The 17,245-nt window shown below is 37.1% G+C and overlaps 7 protein-coding genes across 7 annotated transcripts; 3 read left to right on the forward strand and 4 right to left on the reverse strand.

Annotated features, from left to right (window-relative positions):
• Nucleotides 1–151: 151 nt before the first annotated feature.
• FDP41_000901 (uncharacterized protein) lies at nt 152–2,924 on the reverse strand (the record flags this gene model as incomplete). Its single annotated transcript, XM_044712924.1, has 2 exons — nt 152–672; nt 794–2,924. The coding sequence occupies 2 exons, from the start codon at nt 2,922–2,924 to the stop codon at nt 152–154; spliced, it is 2,652 nt and encodes an 883-aa protein (XP_044564461.1).
• A 1,241-nt stretch (nt 2,925–4,165) lies between these two features.
• Nucleotides 4,166–4,870, reverse strand: FDP41_000902 (uncharacterized protein; the record flags this gene model as incomplete). Its single annotated transcript, XM_044712935.1, has 1 exon — nt 4,166–4,870. One exon carries the CDS (start codon nt 4,868–4,870, stop codon nt 4,166–4,168), a length of 705 nt encoding a protein of 234 aa, XP_044564462.1.
• A 179-nt stretch (nt 4,871–5,049) lies between these two features.
• FDP41_000903 (uncharacterized protein) lies at nt 5,050–7,002 on the reverse strand (the record flags this gene model as incomplete). Its single annotated transcript, XM_044712946.1, has 1 exon — nt 5,050–7,002. The coding sequence occupies one exon, from the start codon at nt 7,000–7,002 to the stop codon at nt 5,050–5,052; it is 1,953 nt and encodes a 650-aa protein (XP_044564463.1).
• A 307-nt stretch (nt 7,003–7,309) lies between these two features.
• FDP41_000904 (uncharacterized protein) lies at nt 7,310–8,961 on the forward strand (the record flags this gene model as incomplete). Its single annotated transcript, XM_044712957.1, has 4 exons — nt 7,310–8,178; nt 8,231–8,574; nt 8,623–8,840; nt 8,899–8,961. 4 exons carry the CDS (start codon nt 7,310–7,312, stop codon nt 8,959–8,961), a joined length of 1,494 nt encoding a protein of 497 aa, XP_044564464.1.
• Nucleotides 8,962–9,388: 427 nt separating this feature from the next.
• Nucleotides 9,389–11,536, forward strand: FDP41_000905 (uncharacterized protein; the record flags this gene model as incomplete). Its single annotated transcript, XM_044712968.1, has 1 exon — nt 9,389–11,536. One exon carries the CDS (start codon nt 9,389–9,391, stop codon nt 11,534–11,536), a length of 2,148 nt encoding a protein of 715 aa, XP_044564465.1.
• A 530-nt stretch (nt 11,537–12,066) lies between these two features.
• On the forward strand, nt 12,067–13,170 carry FDP41_000906 (uncharacterized protein; the record flags this gene model as incomplete). Its single annotated transcript, XM_044712979.1, has 1 exon — nt 12,067–13,170. One exon carries the CDS (start codon nt 12,067–12,069, stop codon nt 13,168–13,170), a length of 1,104 nt encoding a protein of 367 aa, XP_044564466.1.
• A 173-nt stretch (nt 13,171–13,343) lies between these two features.
• FDP41_000907 (uncharacterized protein) lies at nt 13,344–16,908 on the reverse strand (the record flags this gene model as incomplete). The annotated part of the gene is made up of 3 exons (XM_044712990.1): nt 13,344–15,203; nt 15,365–16,085; nt 16,199–16,908. 3 exons carry the CDS (start codon nt 16,906–16,908, stop codon nt 13,344–13,346), a joined length of 3,291 nt encoding a protein of 1,096 aa, XP_044564467.1.
• Nucleotides 16,909–17,245: the final 337 nt, after the last annotated feature.

Genomic DNA, 17,245 nt, shown 5'->3' on the forward strand with positions numbered 1-17,245 from the left:
ATAAATAATATAATAAATAGTTTTTATTAATTTTAACTTTAGAAATATGAACATTAAGAAACCTTCTTCTTCGTTCACACCCTTAAATGCCTTAATTCGTGAAATTTCCTTTTTCGTATTGATTAATCAACGCATTGAAAAAAAAACAATTTTATTGTTTTTTCATGGACAATTTCCTCATAAATTCTTTCAATACATTTCCATGGTGTTGGCATTGAGGACTCTGATTCGAACCAATCAATAATTGAGAAGACAATGAACTTGCTTTGCGATGTGAAGATGAAAATTGACTGGAGCTGTCACTACTCATGGAAGATCCAGACATAAAGGAACTCGTTGAATTCGTTGTCAATGAGGAATTGGTTGAACCCAAGGTTAAGCTGCCACTATTACTTCTACTACTCGCTGACAATTTTCTTGGCTGCACGGTATCCTCTTCTGACATTTGACTTGAAATAAAGAGACTTGACAAAATTCCCTTCTTATGTTTTGGAGTCATAATGACATTGGCATGAGTTGTAATTCCATGAATGGATTCCAAAGTTCGTGCTGCCACATATTTGTGTTCAAAACATTTCAATAAATCCAAAGCATTGACCCATCGCTTGTCACATTCCAAATTAGATGAAATTTCAAAATCAATATATTCCATCGGTGATTTTCCATTACAATCTTTTTTCATGAAAGAGTTTATCACATTCAGGAGGACAAGTCATATTGGTCCAAGATGACATTTGACAATTTCTGAATGACAAGGTGAAATCTTCCAACCATGTCAAAATGAAACACAAACTTTCCAACCACGATTGATAATCCTCTCGATTAAATTTGTTCATTCGTTTCATTGCAAATTCCAGAGACAAGTGTAAAATATTCTTTCCTTGTCGATCTTTAGAAAAAATAAGCGAGTCCAACAACTTTCGATGATTTTCACGTGATTTCTCGTAATGTCTCGAAGATACATTCACCAAATATTGTAATGTGAAATAATTGAGAATGGTCTTGATGGCTAAAACATCTCCAAAAGCCACTGCTTCTGAAAAGAAATTTCTTCCATGTTGATTTTTCATTACAAGTGCCTTTTCGAATGTTTCTCTTCCAAATAATTCATTTCCATTTTCGAGTAATTGTTGAATGAATTGACATCGAATTTCTTTGGGTGCACTCTTATTGACAAGAGTTCGAAAGGGAGAGAATGCTTGTTTGTGATATTCTGCTAAGGAACTTGCTGAACAAGCTTGTGCCACTCGATAGTCTTTTAAACATGCAAAAAGTGAATTTTCATCTTTTTGATTCTTTTTAAGAATTGACTTTTGACAATGTCGACTCAAATACTCGACTCGAGAGAAATCTAAATCTCTCACACTTGTGTGAAGAAGACTCTCTCCAAACGATCCATGATTCGCATCTAACGAAGCTCCAAATAATTGCAATAAATCACACATTTTCCAATCTCGTTTCTTAAAAGCCATGGCAATTGGAAGATTTCCAAATCGATCAGCTTGATGAATGACAATCGATCCATTGTGAAGATTATTCGCATGTTGCATTAACGATTGAAGTTGAACCAATAAAAAGACACAACAGTCATGCGCATGACAAGTGGAACAACCTTGACAGGCGTAAAACAGTGGAGTACATCCATTCGAGTCAGTCGAAGTCCATAAAGCAATGCGTCGTGAGAGACACGAAGAAGAGTGCTGAATATGAGAGTGCTGATTTTGTATCGAGTTTGATTCATGGTTACTGTCACTTATCATTACTTGTGGAGATTGAGGAGAATAGGAATTGCACGTAGATTGAAGACACGACTGTCGTTCACACTTTTCATCACAACAGCACGATTTTAAAAATTCCAAAATATCCAATCGATTATGTCGAGCTGCCAAATGCATCAATAGGGTTCTCGTACTTGCCAATTTCGAATGCACCAATTCATCCAATTTCAATTCTGACAAGACAAAGGTGACAATTTGTGGACCTATGGAGTCATCATTCGATGAATATTCTTCTTCATGATGAGTGAATTCTCTATTCATTGTTGTTGAAGAATTTGAACGACGTAATGAAAGAGTCAATTTCTTTTGTTTTCTTTGAATGGCATTTGACATTCGATTCAAATACAGAGCTTCTAAAAAATGTTCATTTTCATTCACTTGCATCAACGATGGAATAGTTGGAGATGAAGATTGTGAATTTCCACCTCGAGGAGAAGGGCTCATGAAAAGTGGGGAAGAGGAGATGGGCGGAGAAGAACAAGAGGGAGTGAATAAGTTTGGAGAATTAAGGTTGTCATCTTCGATGGATGAAGAGGAATTTGTGGTTCCTGGTGTTTGATTAGTGACAGCTGGTGAGAGGGATTGATGAATGTGGAAAATTTCGAATTTCCACCAACTCTGAATGTCATGGTGAGGTTCGTGATGAGATTCTTCATCATCTTCTTCTTGAAGAGTTTCATTGGTTCCATTGTTTTCAAGGTTATTTACATGGGAATGACTCTCTTTGACATTTGAAGGATGTTGGGCTTGTTGAAAAGAACAGCACTGACAAATGTTTTTGGAATCAATGCCATTGAAATCATCTTCTAGAAATTGTTGTGGCAACAAATAAGAATCTTCAAGTGCATCCACTGAAGAGACAAGTGACAGCGACGATGCTTCTGACGGAGCCGAACAAACACTTGTACCTGTCAAACATGATGAAACCGATAACAAACCTCCCATCAATCCTTGTCCATGAGGATGATGAGAACCATGATTAGGCAATGAAGTGGATGTTAATGAACCTCCGCTTGAACTTGTGGCAACTGACAGCAACGAAGAAGACGAAGTTGGTTTCAACAAGTTTGAATTTTTTGTAAACAAAGTTTGCGGAGAGGAGAGGATCATGTAATCATTCGTGCTATTATGATTTGAATGACTCATGTTGTGTGTTGAGTGATTACAGTTGTAAAGGATGATGAAAGTTGTTGTTGTAACGCACTTTTCTAAATTTACAAATCAGGATTCTTATCAATAATGATGATGATGATACTCTCGGAGAGAGAGTTGTTTCTCTAATTGTACGGATCTTGTTGTTGTATTTCAAATACACTTCACCAGAGAGTTTTGATTGTAAAATGTCAATGGTTGTAAAACGTATTGTTGAATTGAATCCTTTTTCATGAGAAGAGCTACTGCCACTACAAATAGGAAGGTCAAAAGTCAGAGAGAGAGAGAAGCGAATTTGTGAGAGAGCCTCTCTTTTTCATGGTGCAAACTACCTCGAGAGAAAAGGATTTCAAATGCCAAATGCCAAAAAAACTCTACAAACATCTAGTTTCCTAATTAGAGTATGGACTAACAAAAAAATAAATGTAAGAAACTTTTGCAGAGAGAGGTTGCCAATTGAGAGCTGTACTCTCCAAATTCAATCTTTTGAGATCGATAACTATTGGAGGAAACTTTTGAACCAAAAAGCAATCCAATAGAGTCAATTGTGACTTTCTTTGGCCAAAATATGTGTTGAGAAAAAATCTCAGATTTAAAAGTGTCGAATCTATGGTGAGAGTATTGATTATTAGTTATCTTTCATGGAGATTGTTGGAAAACGAGTCATGTTGAAAATCGATGTACTGTAGTTATCACAATACAAAAACCTTTAATAAAAAAGAATTGAAATCTACAGCTCAGCATATTCATTCAAATTCAGAATTATATTGAGGTGATTTAATGATGACTGTGTCACACAACAAGTAACATTTTAATTTTCATAGGTGAACAGTTTTGGGAATAGCGGTTCATTAATTTTAATAATCTCAAATTCCTTAAACCGCTAACATTCAACTGTCAGTTTGTGACATTTGGTGATTCTCTGAAGCCATGTTGCCTTAAAACTCCATACACCAATTTGGATCATTATACACCTCTTCCATCATTCAATCGAGCCTTCAATGTCCATATGGTTGTTGGTCCATGAATGATGTTTGAAAATAAATATATAATAAATATATAATAATAATTATAATTCAAAAAAAATTAATGGAACTCGATCCCAAAGTGTATGCACCCCTAGACTTTCATATGTTAAAAAGAAATATTATTTTACAAAAATTAATATTATTATTGACAATATTTGATTGTTTTACAACAGAGCTCCATTTCAAATGAAAAACAAGGAGAATGAATTAATGAGCAAATTGAGAATGTTTTTCCCGAACTGCAACCATCATTTCAGGATACAAATATCCAGCAAATCCCAACAATCCAAAATATCCAGCAGCCAACACACCAACAATACAAGCCAACACCAATGGTCGTTTCATCTTGTATCCCAACGCAATATTCAATCCATACAAGGAGTGATACACACCTGCACTCAATAACAAGACGAAATAACTCATTCCAGCAACCAATCCCATTTCCTTTTCCAACACAAAATTCAAGGAAGCAAATTCTTGGGCATACGAATGCATAAATCGAGTTCCGAAGATGTGCAAGGGAACTAATCCACCTAGAGCATATCCAGAATAGGTATGGAGTTTCTTCCACAAGGAGGAGGAGGATGGAGAACTTTCAGTCTTCTTTGTTGTAAGAGTAATCAATGTATTGGCAATCATATGGAGAGCCAATGGAGCAAACACAACCAAACCTTCAATGGCCATGGAGGGTCGATACCATTTTCGAGTGGCATTCAATACTGAATCATATTGAGAGGGTGAAAGGGAAGCAGACATGGTGGTCATCACATGAAGAGAAACAAAGACGGAGAAGGCAATTCCACTCCAGTGTTGTATTTTACGTAAGAGAGAGGAAGATGAAGAGGAAGCCTTGGCAGTAGAGCTGGCAGTAGAGCTGGCAGTAGAGCTGGCAGTAGTGGTGGAAGAAGTCATTTTTTTAATATTATTCGAGAGGTTTCAAAAACCAATCGTAGAATTTTTGTGGAGTTTTTGATCATTTTTACAAAATGTCGGAATTTTACCAAATTGGATTCCGAAAAGTAGCGCGCTCTTCTTCAAGAAGATTCATTGAAATTGTGGCTTCACCACCATGAGAAAGAAGGCTTTAATCATCATTCATTTAAGGTGACGTACCTCCATCGACGATCGGCTTCTTTGTGAGGTTTCACATTCACGATCATGGTTGACAAGTTCAATAATTCTTCCACAATTTCTTTTGAAAGGTACGAATTGTGTACATCTAAAATTTCTAAATTCAAAAATTTCTGATTCATCTTTTCCTCATTCTTCAAAATTTCTATGAAACTCTTGGCACCTTCATCGCTAAGTGTTCCTAATGAAATATCAATCATGCGTACTCGTTTGGAAAATGGGTTTTCGAAAATGGAAGGTGCTATTGCGTCAATGTGTTGATAATTTCTGAGTCCTAAATAATCCAGTGAAGGAAAGGAATGTTCGTGCTTTGGAGACTTCAATAATTCTTGAATAAATTCAGGTTTAAAATCTTGTCGAGCATCTCTACGACAATCGTCTCCTAAAAACAGCTCTAAATGACACAAATTTGGCAATTTCATGCAAAACAATTCCTTCAAAATTGGCTTCGATAATCCAGCAGAAATTAATACAATGGATCGCAATGTGGAATGCGAGCATGCAGTTGAAAATTGAAGTTGTTCACTCCCCATGGACGTCCAATGAGCCAACTTTGGAAAAGTATTTAATACCTTACTCAAATCTCCAAGTTTCATCCAACTCACTTCACAAAAGGAGAAATGCACATCTAAGAAAAATAAACTTCTAATTCTACTGTTGGAAAGAAGGTCTGAATTTTGAGAGATCCAATCCAAATAGTCTTTTGGTAGTTGTCCATTCATTTCATACTCGTCAAAAGGTCCAAAATTAATTTCTGTGAAATCGTTCAATTTTGATTTCAGCGCTTCTAATTGATCTTTAAGGGAAAGACCCGGAAAGAGAGTCATTATTTTGGAATCTTTTTCAACTTGTTTCACACGTCGTTCACTCTTAGATTCCGCTTCACAGGTAATTCTAGCAGTCATTCTTCTCTTCAATGATTTTGAAAAGTGGAGATGAGTCATGATTCGATTCTTGACCAGAGCAGGAAGAGAAAATTGTGGCATCACGTCAGATTCAGTGAGTTGAGGGCACGCTCTTCGATTCAAAAGGAGTGTGACTTTTTGTAGGGTGAGCTCCAATCTTTGCTTGTTGGCATGCAAATTCGTTTCTGTATCAAACTTATCGAAGGAAGTGTTGTGAATGCTGTTGAAAAAGGCATGTTCATCTTGTGCACTCCAATTTCGAATGAATCTGTTATAGTATTGGATCCAAAAAGATTGATTCTTTTCATATCGATCGTCCTGAATTAGACGATACATTTCCTTTGACACTAAAATTACTGAACTCAAATCCGCAATTTCCAAAAACATGAAAATTTCAAACCAAATGTCATCCAACAATAGGTCACTCATCCACTTGTGTGACATAATCTCTGAAGGTCGTGCCATCTCATCCATGTGTAGTTGCATCTCGAGAGTAGTACTATTCTTGCACTGACTCACTGATTCAGCATTCACATTTTCCAATTTTCTTTTTTTCAGTTGAGGTTGACCATGCAACGAAACCTCTCCATTCCACAGATACGCATTCACATCGCACAACTCTTCATTGTAAACACAATCTTCCACAAACCAAACATTGACCGAGAGGACATGAGGAGGCACTGGCCAAACAGCTCTCTCCGAAACCAGATGTGTCGTGCGCTCAGAAACATTCTCGGCCAACACTCCTCCATGTTCTGGAATGAGTCGGGAAAAGTATTCATAATCGTTCGGTTTCATTGTTTCCTTGACCAAGACAAATTCCATGCCTTGAAAGAGAGGAGAGGAAAGAGAAACCTCCGAAGAAGAATCCGAGTGGTTCTTTTCATGCTCTTCCTCCCTCTCAGGATGGTGCGAATTGTCACGATCATCATCATCATGATGACAAGGGGAACTGTGTTCTTCTTCGGAAGAAGAGGCAGTCGCAGTGCTCGGCGGAAGTTGGGACATTTTTTTTTGAGTAAGTCGCTGCCCGCATATGGCCGAGTGGTTTTTCTGGACCTGTGGCAGCCAACTGGTCCAGCGTTCGAATCCCAGGGGTTGCTGCTGTTATCGTGAGCAGTTTAAACACCTTTACTTCCGGGGTGCCTGCTAGGAAGTCACTACGTATCTTACGTTCGGCTTGTAAATAATGTACATATAAACCATCGAACAACGTTTATCATCGAATAAACCCATCCCTGTATTTTTTTTGAGTAAGTCCGAGAATGCAAAAAGACCTCCCGCCAAAACTGTACAAAAAAAATAGATAAAAAAAATGTGCCCTTCCTCAACGTCGTTTGATGATGACGATGATGTTGGTAAGATGGAAACAACGCGAGCGCCATCCGTCGTGGGAATATCTTCCAATAGAATGAGGTCAGAGATTTATAAAACAACAGAAAAAGGGCCGAAAATTACGTTCCGACATTCAGAGTTGAATCACAACACTACTACATCAACAAGTTCGAATTCTTCATCATCATCATCCAACAACTCTTCATCATCCTCATCGACTTCATCAAGAACCTCTTCTGCATCTCAGCAATTAAATCCGATCAAAAAGGTGTCAAAATACATTGGAGCTTCTGCTTCCCCTGAACAAGAGGAGTCTGATGAACATTTGATTCTCAATGAACCTTTATCTCCTTCATCAAAAGGATTGATTAAAACAATTATGAAAAGTACAGTGAATGGAGGAATTGAAATTAAACGATTCGATACAGTCACAACCTCAGTGGCTTGTGGTGCCCCACAGACAACAGGATATGGAGAAGCAATTCTTTCTCCAAAGAGTGCTCAAGAACAAATACCGCTCTCGCCAATAGAACCTAAAAGAAGAGAAAGTTCAAATAATTCTCCATCAACGATAGGCAATCAAGAAAGTCCTGTTAAGGCTATTGAAGGAGGCCAATCCGCTGCTGGATTGATGTCCGAAAAAGAGAAACGAACGCTTCAAGTTGTGAAGCTGAATGTTGGAGGTAAAATATTTCAGACCACAACGAAGACTTTAAAAAAGTCAGAAATTCTTTACTATCTCTATCGAAGCTCTAGATCTGCAAAGAAGAAGGAAAATTCAATCGAAGCAATCACCGACGAAAACGGTATAATTTTCATCGATAGAGATCCAAAATATTTCAGCTATGTGTAAGTGGAGGCATTTTGATTGTTTCAATAACTTGCATTTCGTCCAAAAAAGTTTGAATTATTTGAGGGATGGTCAATTTATTGGATATATTGAAGATTTCTCAAACGATTTAATCGAGCACATCATCCACGAAGCAAATTATTTCAAAATTAATGGTCTCATTAATGAAATTGAGGAACAACAAGTTAGAAATGTAAAATTTGATCCATCGACTTTGGAGGATTGTCAACTGCGACATTACAATCAAGAAGTTGTCAAGAAATCCGAATCAGGTTCTCTCTATTCGTGTCTTAATTTTGTTGTTAACAAGAAACGAACCTCACTTTGTAATAATCCATACAGATATTACACTAAGTTTGTTCTCCGTTATGGAGACTCTAGTAATTTAGCGTTGGGTAAGTTGAGTATGACAGAAACATCAATAATATCAAACTGTTCGTTAGGAGTAACATGCAAAGAAACAGATAAATGGAAACGATTTGAAATCCTCAAGAAAATCAAAGAAAAAGACACCATTGCAATTTGGTACAATTATGAAGCAGAACAACTTGTCCTGTATTGGAATGATGTTCAAGTGCAACGAAAAACGTTCAAAATTGATTCCAATAACTGGGTGTTTCATGTTGAAATGTTTGCCGATGATAATTATTGTGGACTGAAGGTATGTTTTAACATAAGCAAATACTCTTGAATTGAGCACTGCTTGTATTTCTTTTCAGATTGCTCAAACTTGTCATCCACAATTAGGAGTTGATTCATCCGAAGAGACACATGTCAAGTAAGAGTTTGTGAGATTTTCTAATTGGTGATCCACACAGCATTCGACTTTATTAATGGACCGTCTTAAGTTCAATACTTGGTCCATTTCGAAACTCTAGCATTCATGTCAACTACCCCAAATATTGGACATTTTTGTCGTTTTTTTCTTAAATGAGGATAAAATTACCTTTACCTCAAAGCCTGTCATCCGCCAAAAAAAATTTCCAAAACCGTCACTTCTACTGTAAATTTTTGGAGCGAAGGTTTTGCATCATTAAAGAAATTATTCTTCGGAATGAATCTAGGCTTGTAACTACAAGAATTCTTTTTATTATTTATTATCTCGGAATATATTCGCGTATTGATAGTTGTTCGATGAATTGTGTTTTTTCAAAATCTTTGCAATTTTAATATAAATATAGAGACACTCACATCATTATCATCATCATTATGAAAACAAGCTCCTATTCAGCTCCAGCTGCCGTCGAGAGAAATCCACCGAGTGTCTTCACGAAAAGAGACTCAATTTTGAGCATTGAGAATTGTTTGGGACAATCTTCGGCGATCAAACAAAATCAAGGGATTTCATCAAGTCGGCCTCATTGGAATTCAAACAATGATTCTTTTGTAAACAATAATAATCGAGCTCATACAGTGGACAGTTCTTCAGGAAAATTCCATTCCTCCTCTCAACAACAAGCTTCGCTCCTGCCTGCTAACAGAGCAATTCCAAAACGAAAACTCATGGTGATGAACATGTTACAAAATCAATTAGAAGAACAGAGACGAAAGAAAGTAACAGAGCAACAACAGGAATATTTACAATCTAGTTCCTCTTCATCATCGTCACAAAATGTGAATCGAATGACCATTAATCATAATGTAATTTCGAACAGTGACGAACAACAAGGCATGTTTCAAGAGTTGAAAGAATTTTTAAATCCTTATGGACTCGAAGAAGACCATTCTCCAATCACCAACAATTTCAATGCTTCGAAGATGCAGTTTCCATATAATCCTGAGATTACTTCTCATTCCAATGTTTCTCCTCTCATTCTTCAACACAACAATTTACTGTTCAATATAGGTGAGACAACACCACATTTATCCACCTTTCGAAAAACACATCATCCCAAAGAATACTTTGTAAAAATTACAAATTTACCCAACTCCATCTCTAAAGATGACATTCATCATTTAATTCTCGAACGTTGTAAAATTATTTCAGAAAATATTCAACTTAGGCAAGAAAAAAACAAGGTTCAGAAATACGCCCTTATTGATATGAAATCAAAATCAGAAGCGCAAGAAGTTAAAGAGAATATTGAGGGCTTGAAAATGGATAAGCATGAACTGAAGGTCAAAATTAAAGTGAAAAAGCTCATCAAAAACAAAACATCAGCTTGCAATGAGAAGAATGAGACGTGTGACAACCAAAACAAAGATTCGAACAACAAGGAACAAGCATGTATCTCCTCAGAATGCATCATGACAAATAGAAAACACGCTCCTCCAGCCATAGAAAAATTTTTTACATCCATACCAATCGATTACAAAATTACGGAATCAGTCGAAGATATTTTAGGTTATACCTATTGCAACAAATCCTATTTAATGATTGCTCTCACACATGGTCATCCCACTATGAAGGAATGGGTAACCGAATCAAGGAAAATGATTTCAACATTTCTCGAAGATCCTCATTTCGTCATTTATGTCGACAACCCAACCTTCAACACGTTGATATCACATACTCACAATGAAATTGAGCAGTCCATTATCATGTCTGCTCTCATGAAGTTAAACATGTTGGATCAATACTGTAACAAGTTCACTAGCGGTTATAATGTAGTGTCTGTTTCAGAATTGGCTGATTGTTTCTTGTCATTGATGCATTCCGTGAAGGAAGATTGTGAAGGTGATGAAGAAGAATTGAAAGTCGTTCTGTGGAGAATGTATCAACCTTTGGGATGTCTAGTGAGTGCAAATATATCGGAAGAAGATCTCGCAATGTTAATTCAACGCGAATCTACTTTATGCCAAAATACCATTCCAGCAATGTCCTCCACCAACAACAAATGCTCAGCGTCAAATTTCAGCCATCTTCTCCATCAAAATTTAGTTACGGCCCCCAATGGAGACTTAAATTATGAAGGGATGATTTTTTCAGAGGAGTGTTTAGGAAAGGCACTTCATTATGCCTCTCGAGCGTCAAGCAAAACCACTTCTTCGATTAAGGCCTTGATACGACGAGGAGCCGATCCAAATTTTCGACTTCAGGGTTTTACTCCTCTGATGATTGCTAAAACTCCTTCTCAAATCAAAACTCTCATTCAATATGGAGCTGCACTCGATGAAGTGAGCGAACCCCACGGCCTTAATGTGCTAAGATGTGCAGTGGAGAGAAGAAATCTGTCAGTTGTGACCTACTTGTTGGAAGAATTTGCTTTTGTGAAAATTCCTGACGACCAAATACGACAAGCAACCGATCATGCGATCCATCTCTTGTCTCGCGATCAATTGGAAGAAAAGAAGAAGACAAAATTGTTTGAAATTATTGAAGTGTTACAAAATACCTTAGAATCTCACATGGAATAATTGATCATTCCAAAAAATATACTTTCATGGTGTGTGAATTTATATAATTATTGAGACAAGTTTACAATACAGAATGTGCATTTTCGAATATCGATATATTCAGAAACAGAGATACAGAAAAAAAACACCAAAAGGTTATTTTCCAGCCTTTCAATTCAATGAGCCGATGAAATATCCCATCAAATACCAAAAGACAACGCGTTTAATTTTCTTCAAATGATCACTCCGGAGTGTCATACACAAGACTCTGATTCTCCTTCCTCTCTTGATAAATTATCAACAACCTCAATAACAAGAAGAAAATCACTTCTTTTGGAACTTCCGAGAGAGATTTTCCTTTTCAACATTTTTGAATTCTTGATTGGACCGATTGGATTATATTCAAGTGCTTTGAACCCTTTGATGCAGCAGCAGCAGCGGTCAACAGTGATTCCGCCCTCCACGGATCATCATCACTCTGTCGTGACTGGTCAAGTGACCAAACTTATTCGGAAGAAAATGTGGAAAGGTATTGGCTCACTCTCTCCAACATGTTGGAATTAATCATTCATTTCAAAAGACAATCCAATTATGATTCAATGTCACTCGCTCATGGAGATTTAAATGCAGAGGAGGCAGAAGAAATGGCAAATATTCAAATCTTGTATCAACAAATTGAAATGGGAAAATGTGTAAATTATTCAGATACCATGCAAGATGGTTCTGGTGATCATAATTATTTTGAACATTATTATCGTGATCATGTTGAATCACTCAGAAATGAGAATATTCACCCTGAAGCTATTGCAGAAGAGTATGAACATCGATTACGACTTCTCGTGATGAATATGGACAAGTATGAAAAAGTGAAATCCCTTCATTCAAGTTTTGAACTTTTTCTCATGAAAGCTCACATTCTTTCTCTTGGAATGTTAAAACATTTTGATGTGGAATCACAAAATAGAGGTCGCTTCGAAACAGCGTTGGTGAATGAAGAATTTCATGATTCATTCAAGTTTCCACACGTTGCGAATATTTGTGAACATGATTTGGTGGGACATGAAGGACAGTGTTTGGTGGCATGTGTGAAAGAGTTTTGGCCAAACAGTGAAATTTATTCGAGTGCTATTCAATTTTTAAGTATTGGATTTGATGAATATTTTGGAACATGTTTTGAAAAGATATTCTTTCCTAATGTAAAATATTTACGAATTGTCATTGGGAATGATCAATATTACAGATCTGAAGAATCGATTCAAGATGAGAAGCAATTATTTTCTTCGCTTAATAAGAAGGCATTTTCCAAGCTGTGCCACTTGTCAGTAACGGGAATTTTTGATATTGAACATCTATGCTTGAGTGGAATTCTCGATCAATTGTTGTATCTCGATATAGTACCCTACCCATATGATGCAAATGGATACGAACGAAAACAGCACTGGAATGAAAATGGAATGCCCAAGTTCATTCAAGCATTGACAAAAGAGAAATGTCCTCTTCTCCATCAATTGATTGTTCATGCAACCATTCATTGTAAATGGCCAGAGATCACCAGAGATCAGATGAGAAACTTTTATGAAAGCACGAAAAACAAATTTGTGGCCTCTCTCGCTCATTCATCTATTGAGGATTATTATTCGACATGTTATGAGTAATTAGTTGGCCTAAGATGGAGAAATAAAACCTTTTTTAATATATTAGAAATTAGCAAGGATTGCATTACATCGTGGGCATGCTGTCAATTTTGGAAACCATCATGACATGTTCAACTACAACTACACAGCAAGTTGTTTTATTCGAGTGATTTCGAGTCAAATGATGACGATTACTATTGGAAATAATTTTCAACCAAATTGTCATTAACACTTGTGCCAAATCGCAACACTTTTGAGCCATCCTCAGCATAATCAGACACGCTGGCACTATCGAGTCGATCATGATTGCTATCGTACGAATTCGTAATGCCTTGACTGTCCAAAGAGTGATGACCCTCCAAGTATCGAATCTTTTCTTTCGTTTCACAAAGTTCGCGTTCGATTCGTTTTCTGTTTTGAACCTCTTCATTGAGCGAGTTCATTAAATAAGTGTTATCCTTTTTCAGTTTGGTGAGAGCTTTCTTTAACATGCGGTGATATCTGTTTTTAGGTCCTTTCTTATATCTGTAAAAGTAACTCACCCAAAAGTGAGTAGACAGAGTATCCATATCAGTATTTACAATCAAAGTTGAAAAGTCGCTATTTTTGGGATTATAAACGTCATTCACATAGGCTGAACGATTTGCAATAACCTCGGTCCAAATGGATATTGTTTCTTTTGTAACATTGTCTTCTGCCTGTTGTTTTGGAGAATTATGTAAAAAGTTTCCAAATTTACACGAGTAGAGACTATCCAAAATTAAGAACAGTAAATTCTCATTAAATTCAAAATGTGAAGGATACTGTTGCCAAACCTGAAAAACACAATCAATGAATTGTAAAAATACAGGAGAAACTTCGTCAGATATCGAGTTATTTCCATACTTGGGAGCATAATGACCAACTCGATCCAAAAATTTGTGACCAAATGAAACCCACTCTTTTTCAATTAGGACTTGGAAACCTTCAATCGTTCGATAGTATGGGTCTAACAACAGTTCTGAGAGCGCGCAAATTTGAGCAGTTCGATCCCATCCATCACTACAGTGAACCAATACTGATGTATCAAATCGCTCAATGGAGGCAACAACTTTTGCAGCAGCTTGCATGATGAGCTTGGAGTGTTTTAACCAACCCGTAGCCTCAAAAGAGGATAACCAATACAAATCATTGTTTTGTTTTTGGATTAATTTTTTGAGCATGTTCAAACTACTGCTCATAGCATGAATATTCTCAATGTTCATAAATTCCAGTGAACAATTTGTGTAATAGGAAATATTTTCATAACCTTTTCCCATCACAGTGTTGGCCCAAGCATTGGCTTTTGGTCTGCAGTCAATAATGAGTAGTCGTTCCGATCCAGAAGCTCTTCGAATGGCCTCCACTAATTCCTCATCTTCTTTGCATCGGGCCCGGGTAATACCAACCATGGGTTGACTCGATCTAACAATACAGAGTTTCTTAATAGGATGTATCCATGAGAGGATTGGAATTCTTCCCTTGCTACGAAATAATGAAGCAGCAACTAGCATTTCATCGTTCACATCTTTTGGAACGATTAAATGTTCGGGATAAGTGTCACATATTTTGTATTTGGCATTGACACTTGTATCGCGCCACAAAGAAGTGCTACTTTTTAGTTTTAGCCCTTGTCTCTTGAATTCTCGCTTCATCTTGTAAACCCTCCATCCATTTTCAATGTCTTCTTGGCTATAGAGTCCGAATTCAGGAGTCATAAATTTCCTGAAAGGATACGCGAATGGTCGTCTCGATGCTGATCCGCAGGCACTTTTGAGTGTTTCCATGACCTTTTCCATTGTTTGAGATGAGTTCTTGAAAAACAAAAACTTCAATACCTGAAAATCCTTGCTCTTGATACTAATATACCCTAGACTGTTGAATTTGTCAGTGGCTGTCGTAACTGTAGGAGCAGAAATTAAATATTGGCTGTAATAGTTGCTGTAAGTACTTGTTTCTGTTTGTGGATATTTAACGCTCATTTTCAGAATGCATGCAAGCGGAGTGCTTAAAACAAGGAATGGTTTAGAAGTGCTCTGATAGGTTCCATAGCATAAACGACAAAGTGTTTTTTGAAAAATATTGGGTGCAAACATAATGAAACATGCATCAATGAAAATTCGCATGAAATGATTTCCAAAATATGATATGAAGTGCAGAAAGTGAATGGCAGGCATGTTGACTCAGAAATACATACCTGAAATCGAACTTGAAAATTCGTAATGTACAATTCCCCAAAAACCAGCGTGAGTTCTGTATCTGATTGATCCATAGTAGGGTTGTTGGTGTTGCTGCCACTTCCGGAATTACTTGTTGTGCTTCCCGTACTGCTTGCATAGTTATTATTTGTAGCAGTAGTTCCAGATAATAATTCGTTGAAAAATTCCTCTGTGGTTGTTAAAAACTCTTCCACACCATGCTTATTTGAATTGTTGTTGTTGACATGATTCGTTGACGAGATTGCTTGAGGATTAGACTGTACTTGAGGAAAATAGGTGACTGGCAAATTCTTGAGAACACCAATTGATTTGACATGATTGATTATGCATTCCCCAGGTAAGAGCCAAGCTTCGGCACCTTCCGGAAAATTTTTCCCAATGTTATGTTTGATGGTAGGTTTGGGTTGTGTGCTTTGTTTTGTCTCTAGCTTTGTAAGAGCGGCTTCACTATGATACTTCTTGTTCAACATGTATGCAGAATCAATAATTTCACTCTCCTCCACGACAATGTAATCATCATCCGTATTTTTCTTCAGGAGTGATTGAGAAAGAAGTGAAATAGGTTGTGACTGGGGCGGAACTGTTAAATTAGGTTGACTCTGAATGTGTTGTATGAGAGAAGCAGTTCGTGATGATTGTACCGTCGATTTCTGTGGAGTGTGTTGTACAGGCATAGAGGGAACCCGTGTGGGCCGATTTCTGTACAAATGTTTGGTGGTATTCATCATCATAGGTGGGTAGTTAATTTATGTTGAGATAATTCATGGACCATGAACATGTTGTGAGAAATAGTGGTTGGGACCAATACTTACCTCACACTGTTCTCTTCTTCATTAATCTTGTTCTCTAAAAGCTTATCACAAAATTCCGAAATGCCTTCACTTGCTGAAGGCACAGATGGAGCTGTTGAATGATTGTCTCCATTATTGGATGGTTGTGGTGCAGTTGTAGTGGCTGATTCGTCTCCATTGGAAGAGCTTCCGCTTTCGTTTCCATTATCGTTTCCAACATTAACGGGTGAGTCGTCAAAAAGTCCATTCGTTCGTTTTTGAAGTTCTTTTATCACATCATGGTGTTGGTGTTGTTGTTGATTTGGATGAGAGGGTGGTCGTAACGGTGGTTTCCTGATGAATGGAGTAGTTGTTGCTGTTTCTGGTGCATGGTGATGATCGTTAGAAGTTGTTGTTGTTGTTGCTGATTTTGTTTGAAAATGTACAATGTGAGAGTGATGATTTCTATGTCCTTGAGTATTGTTATTATTGGTGCTGCTGTTGTTGTTGAAATGATGACTCAATGTTTCATTCATGATAGGTTGTTCTTCGCTTCGGGTGAATTCGGATTTTTCGACTTGTTGTTGATCTGTTGTTGGGATCTCTTCTGTTGCCAAGGGTTTATGAATTAATTCAATCCAATCGAGTGATCGGTCAATAAATTGAAAGTTAGTTTCAAATAAGTGGTTGGTTTGATCTTGTTCTTCTTGAATGTTGTCCGATGTTGTTGTTGTTGTTGAGAAAATCCTCATTACCACACCAGTGCAATGATTTGTTTTGTTGGTGATTTGTGCTGATGATGGATAATACAGCAGTGTTTCTATATATAAAGATCAACACAACACACACTATATGAAAAGACAATAATAGATGCTTGTCCTTCCCTAACTGCCAGAGAGTGCTATTATTTTTGAAAACCAGTAAGAACGCGATGATCGGAACAAGAAAAGTCTCTTCCCAACCGAAACTCAATTTTCAGCAGAAAAATCAAAGTTTTTCTTGCTTCTTGATGATACAATGATTCAATTTGTTGGTATCGATCGGAAAGGAGGACCGTGAACAGCAGAGCAGCAAACTGTAACACCAACG

This window comes from Naegleria fowleri, assembly GCF_008403515.1.
Source record: "Naegleria fowleri strain ATCC 30894 chromosome Unknown tig22, whole genome shotgun sequence".
NCBI lineage: Eukaryota > Heterolobosea > Eutetramitea > Acrasida > Naegleriidae > Naegleria > Naegleria fowleri.